At 48.5% G+C, this 6,485-nt stretch overlaps 1 protein-coding gene across 1 annotated transcript in view; it reads right to left on the bottom strand.

Annotated features, from left to right (window-relative positions):
- Positions 1–6,485, bottom strand: part of Cdh26 (cadherin 26) — a 75,407-nt gene that overhangs the window by 1,274 nt on the left and 67,648 nt on the right. The window contains exon 15 of the mRNA XM_021179904.1: positions 2,879–3,143. Coding sequence (XP_021035563.1) covers positions 2,879–3,143 — 265 coding nt within the window. The remainder of the gene's footprint in view (positions 1–2,878; positions 3,144–6,485) is intronic.

Raw genomic sequence — 6,485 nt, 5'->3', positions numbered from 1 at the left:
CTCAGCCTTCCCTGCTCCCACAGATGCCAGGAGCCAGGCCTCAGCCTTCCCTGCTCCCACAGATGCCAGGAGCCAGGCCTCAGCCTTCCCTGCTCCCACAGATGCCCCCCCACAGTCTCTCCATATTTGCTTTTTTGCACCGGGCACCTGTCCACTCTACCTTGTCTTGCTTACCCACCTATTAAATGTTTTCTTTCTACCTGGTTGCAATGCAAACCCCAGTGACCCTTATGCTGTGTCCTCTTGGAAGAGAGCAAAGTGCCTGGCAGATAGCCGCTCACTGGACACTTGGATTCGGGAATGCTACATTAGCCAGGCGCATGCTGTCCCCACCCCCATCCCTGACCACGAGGCATAAAACAAACACATGTCCACATTCAGAGCCCAGAAAGGGAACTCCAGTCTTACACAGAGCGATCTGACAAATGTGTTATCAGTGTAGGAGGCGACCCACCTGGTAGTGAGCCCTCCAGACCAGGGCCCTTTCTGAATGAAAGATGGCTCTTATATGGGAGGTTTCCATACAGTTGTTCTCATTTGATTTCTTTTGCTGTGATAGAGCTATTAACAAAAAAGCAAGCTGGGGGTGGGGGTGTTAAAGACATGGCTTAGTGTATGAAAACACTGGCTATTTTCCTGGGGCACTTGGGTTCAATTCCTACACTCACTTGAAGGCTCAGGCCCCAGGGAATCCAGAGCCCTCATCAGGCCTCAGGCACCAGANCAACTCAAGATGTACAACCATACATGCAGGCAAAACAGCCGTACACATAAAATAAGTAAATCTTTTTAAAACAGCTTACGGGGAATGTGTTAATTTTAGCTCACAATTTCAGGTTACATCCGCTCATTGTGGGGAAGTCAAGGTAGAAGCATCTGGTCACCTCAGATCCACAGGCAANATCAGAGAGAAATGCTGGCTAAGGCTCTGGCATTCTTGACTCTTAGCCCTGGAGCCCCTGCCTGGAAAACAGTGCAGCCCACACTGGGTAGATCTTCCCACATTCATTAATGTAACCAAGACGATCCCCCACAGACATGCTCACAGACCAGCCTGACCAAGACAATTCCTCTTTGGGACTCTTTTCCCTGATGATTCTAGGATGTATCAAGTTGACAAAGCTAATCTTCACAAGGCTCCAGACAGAATTTCTCTAAGCACCTGGGCAGGGCCAGGCTCGGTTCCTGGCTTGCTTCTGCCATCTGCTGGTCACTGGTTGAATTGCACTGGAGNAGCTCACCACCACTCTTGCCGTTTCTTTCTAGGAAAGACTCACTATCCTCTCTGTCTACAACAGGGTCCATCTGGCTGACCTGTCAATCAACATGAAGTGGAATAGACTCTAAGCTCTCCTCATGTGCAGTAGAGATATTTATAACTTGGCTCAAAGTCTTAAGATTTTCCCATATTTTGTATCTATTAACTGAAATTGCACTCAATATTAAACCCATGAGTCTGGATGATTTAGACACAGAAAGTTTGAGTACAATTTCCAAAATCACACAGCTACAGAGTGATGCAGCTCACCACCTTTGAGCCTCTGCAGTGGGAAATTTGGGGGCATACTTTACCCATAACCTCACAACTGGCACAGGGCCCTATTCACCCCAGCCTGAGACTCCACCAGACAGACAGAAGACACTTCAGCAAATCATCTTTGAGCACTAGAAACCACTCTGCCATTCAGAGCTTCCNTCTTTCACACCCAGGAGGTTGGGGCTTNGTTCTTCTGGGGCCTCCCTAAGCCATCAGAGGATAGNGTAGGAAGCATATGGGCTGGGGTGGAGATCTGATGCCTATGGACCCTCTGACTGAGCTGTCTCTAAGCCTCAATTCCCCTTCTCATATGTGTNCCAAGGGAAAGCTCCCAACACTGTTTGATACAAACTCTCATCACCATCTTACTCAAGGCTCTGGAGAAGCCCTGTAAGAGGCAAACCCACTTCCCTTCCTCACCCCACAACTGTAGAGCCACCTTGGGCCTCACAGCTCCATCTTCAAATTGCAGGGCTATCACCAGCCAGGCTTTCCTGCAGATGTAACAACTGGCCCACCAAGAACAGGGTCCATCCAGAACCTAAGGTGCTCCAGACCCCACACATCTGTGGTTCTGGCTTTGAGGCCTTCCAACACCTGTCTCCCCGGCCTGGGAGGCAGTGCTTCCCATCTGGATTCCAGAGTCAGCCCCACGGACCATAAGCAATTAGTCTGAGGCAGAGAAGACAGTTTTTAATAATTCTGTCATTATCCTCCATTTTCAGCACCAGCAGACACGAAAACTCCATTTCCCGTTTTTTTTTTAAAGGTATCAAATGGCTTCTGCATCACATTGCAATGTCGACATCAGTCCGGTTGTTTGTAGAGCAGACTCGTGCTTTCACGGCCTGAAGAAACTTGACCCCACAGTGTCAGTGTGGGGTCACTGAGGAGCCTAGGTTGACTCGGTGGCNCTGGGTGCTGAGGTCCACTTCCATTACACAAGACATAAGGTGCAGCAATGCTGTGTAGCTGACAGTCGGATGTGAACGAAGACCACAGCTTCCTGCTGGGTCAGCCTGATGTTGAGGAAACCACCCACCATCCTCCCCAGACACAGAGTGATCTGGAGGAAGTGAGCCATGGAGGGGTGGCTGGCGAAGGACCTCACTACAGAGCCAGATCAGTAGGCAGGAGGAGAGTACAAGGTTCAAGACAGGAAAGCCATTGGTAAGCCAGGACGTAGCAGAGTCCACATATGGGAGATGGAGACACTGGCCTCTAACCACAATAAGTTCAAAAGCCAAGGTAAACAGCTGGATGGGGCTTAGAATGANCGGTCCACTGCAAGCACACACTCCCATGAGACCCCTGTGTGGCCGAGGCACACCCTTTAAGTACCATTCTCGCCCTATAAATGAGAAGTCCTGGACACAGAGAAGCTGAGTAACTTGTTCAAAGTCACACAGCAAGGAAATAGCTCTGGGGATTGAGTCCAGAGCAGGACAAACAGGTCCCTGCTCTTGGGTGTCTGTGGACACAGACTTTAAAGGNAAGTCTGGGTTATACCTCTTGACCAGGGCTGTCANCAGAAGCAGCAGCCTTGAAGATGAGGAGTGTGATCTTGTCTTGTTGGTCACAGAGCCCGTCAACAAGAGGACAGACTCTGCAGGGTCAAACGGGTGCATACAGCTTTCACATATATTACCATGATGCCAGGGTTCCACTGGGTCTCTGCCCAGGGTTGTCAGCCACCTCAGCAGCTACTGTAGCAGAATGAAGGACCCCACNTGCAGGCAGAGCACTGANCCCACATTCTACACCTGGTTCAGTGTGTGGCATAGAACTGAGGGTCTCTTGCACACAANACATGCACCAATTCCCAGCACCTACACGGTGGCTCACCACCACTTGTAACTCCAGTCCCAGGGATCTGACAGCCTCTTTAGGCCTCTACAGGAACCACACATAGAGATAGCCATGGTGGTTCACAGACATACATACAGGCAAAACACATGAAAATTATCTTTTTAAAAACAGTGAGATAGTTTCTCACTAAGTGACCCAGCTTGGCCTTGAACTTGTAACCTCCTTCCTCAACCTTCCAAGTAGCTGGAAGGCTTGCACCACCACAGTATAGTTTTGTTGTTGTGTTGTTTTGTTTTGTTTAATGGAAACTTGTCCACAATAGTTTATTAGCAAAATACTTCTGAGGAGAGGAGCGGACACCAAGCAGACTTCCTACTGTTGATCCCAGAGAGAAGCCAGAGAAGCCACCGCGGACAGACTCCTAAGTCTTCCACAGCCTGCAGACTAGTGTGTGATGGGTGTGGGATGCTGTCNTACATGCACAGCGATTCTGGCATGCCTGAGCGAGTCTCATATAACTTTCTCGAAGGTTCTGATGATGGCATACNTTCTTGGAGGACACACAAAGTGGAAAATTATAGAAGATCATGAAGGAGAATCAGAGCACTAAGCAACAGCACCAGAGAATCTGAGCACTGAGCAACAGCACTGGAGAATCAGAGCACGGAGCAACAGCACCATACACGTTTCATGGAACTTCTTCCTCGTCGTTTATACTCATACAGACATTTTAGGCGTTGACAAAACTAGAAACNTATAAAAATATATTCTCATATTCCCCCAACGTTTTTATTGTTAGCAGTTATAGTCTGNGTGTGAAATGCTCCCTGAGGGCTTGTGTGTTTGAACACTTACTTGGTCCTCAGCTGCGGTGCTGGGGTTTGTGGGGGTGGGCGGACTGTGGAGCCTTCAGGACTGTACCCGGTGCTTTTGTTGAGAAGAGATTGAGAGGTCTGCCTAACAAAGCTGCCTTTTCCAGCTGAGTCTGATGGTGCAGGCAGGTCACCTGAACTACTGGGGAGACTGAGGAAGGAGGATGACACCATCAGGACAACTTAGTGGGATCTTGTTTCAAAATAGAAAGTCCAAAAGAGGTCTTTCTGGAGGACCCAGGTTTGGCTCCCAGCACCCACATGACAGCTTACAACCATCTGTGGCTCCAGTTCNAGGGGATCAGGTATTTCTTCTGGCAGCCTAGGTTACTAGGCACACAAGTGGTACATAGATACACATGCAGGCNAAACACCCATAGTTATTTTTAATTTTAAAAAGCATTTAAAATAATTACTTAAAATAATTGCTCAGTGGCAGAGTACTTACCCAGCATGTACATAGTTAGTCCTAGTCCCTCTCGTCTCACATACATAAATAAACATTTTTATTTCAAAGGAAAAGTGATTTTCAGCAATAAATGAAGGGACTAACAGCATTTGCATTGCACTGACATAGTCAGGTCCTTGAAAGTACTGCATGGGTGGACAGGAGACAGGAGAGGAGGGTGCAGTGCTCTGGTGACAGGGTAGGTCTCTGTGCTCTATCACAGCTGTAGTCATTACTGTTATTAGACAGGCAGCAGGCCTTGTAAAAGTATATTGAATTGTCCTGCTCCAATTGTTGTCTCCGAGACTCACTGCTTCAGTCTTCTAACCCAGGCCTAGTCCTAGAAGCTTCTAGCCTCGGTACAATCTAATCTAGGCCTAGAATGTTGTCTCTCTGTATTACTGTCCTGGTAAAACTACCGCAGTTGCCTCCTCCTCCTTCTCCTCTTCTTCCTCCTCCTCCTCCTCCTCCTCTTCCTCTCTCTCTCTCCCTCTCCCCCTCTCTCTCCCTCTCCCCTATCCTCCCCCCTCTCCCTCTGCACTGCTCCCTTAAGTAGCTTCCCTTTCCTCTCTCTTCTCTTGAGAGTTGGGCGTATCTATTCCATCAAATCCATCTCGCTCTGATTCATCACTTGTCTGCCACTCAATTAGAGATCACTCTCAAACGTGCATGCTTCTGTCTACAAACTAACTTTACCTATATTGTTTTGGATTAAAGGTGTATGCTAAGGANTGAGACACACCACAACTAGAAACAGGTTTTTTTTTTTGTTTTGTTTTGTTTGTCTTTCAGTATATAACACAATCTTGAGTTTCATAGTGTGATCACATATCCTGCAACAGGTCTTAAANCTAGCAACTACACATGAGCATCTACTTACAAAGACCAAGGAGGTGGGGCTTATCACTAGGATCTAGGCCACTGCCTGGTGACTTAGCTCAAGAATGAACACTGCTGATTGAGCCCATCAAAGACTCAGTGTGGACGGGCCCCCGGAGCCATGAAAGTGCCCCATGTGGTTCAAACAGAGAGGACTGATTCATCCCAGCCACACGATATCCACAAGTACTACAGACAGAGTACGCTGCTCTACAGACCTCAGGAGACAAACAATATCCTAAGCCTGTGATTGCCCAAGGGACTCCTGTCGTGCCAGACCCAAAAGAGGGCCAGCAGTGAAGGCCATGCTCACCCCATCTGTGGTACTGTGCTGCTGGCCTCAGTCAGATAGACTCCGAGGACCATAGCTAGGGCAGCCACAGGTAGAAACCAGAGACAAGGCCAAGACACACTGCTGCAAAGGCAAACCCTCATGGATCTGTGACAGCACGTGCGCACACAAAGGAAATGAGTGAGCTCAGCCAACAGGAGGCGGCGAGTGGACTCGGGCTGTGAGTTGTCAGATCCTCAGATCAAAACAGGGAGTGTGCCTTCGTCCGTCACTGTGTGTACAGAACGCTATGCCTGCAAGTCTTGAAATGAGCTGTCAGCCAGCATTTTAAATGACCTGTACTCGAGTCTCAGTGAGCTGGGGATGGAAAGATGAGGCCAGAATGTGAGCTGGGCTAGGTACGGTGAGAGACTCGGGATGCTGGGAGGAAGCAAAGGTGAGAAGGAAGGGGAGAGAGGGAAGAAGGGAAGAGGAAAATAACAGGTTAGGATCTAATTAATGACAAAAACATAAACTAACTTTAAGAGAATTAAGGGAATGTCAGTGTGTGAAATTGAGAATTCAAAACAAAGCAAAACACAGAGCTTCCAAGCAACGCTGGAGGCAAGAGTCTGCATCAGCACCAGCACCAGCACCAGCACCAGCACC

Source organism: Mus caroli, chromosome 2 (assembly GCF_900094665.2).
Source record: "Mus caroli chromosome 2, CAROLI_EIJ_v1.1, whole genome shotgun sequence".
Classification (NCBI taxonomy): Eukaryota; Metazoa; Chordata; class Mammalia; order Rodentia; family Muridae; genus Mus; species Mus caroli.
Note: the sequence above shows the minus strand (reverse complement) of the source record. Positions and strands in the feature narration are given on the sequence as shown.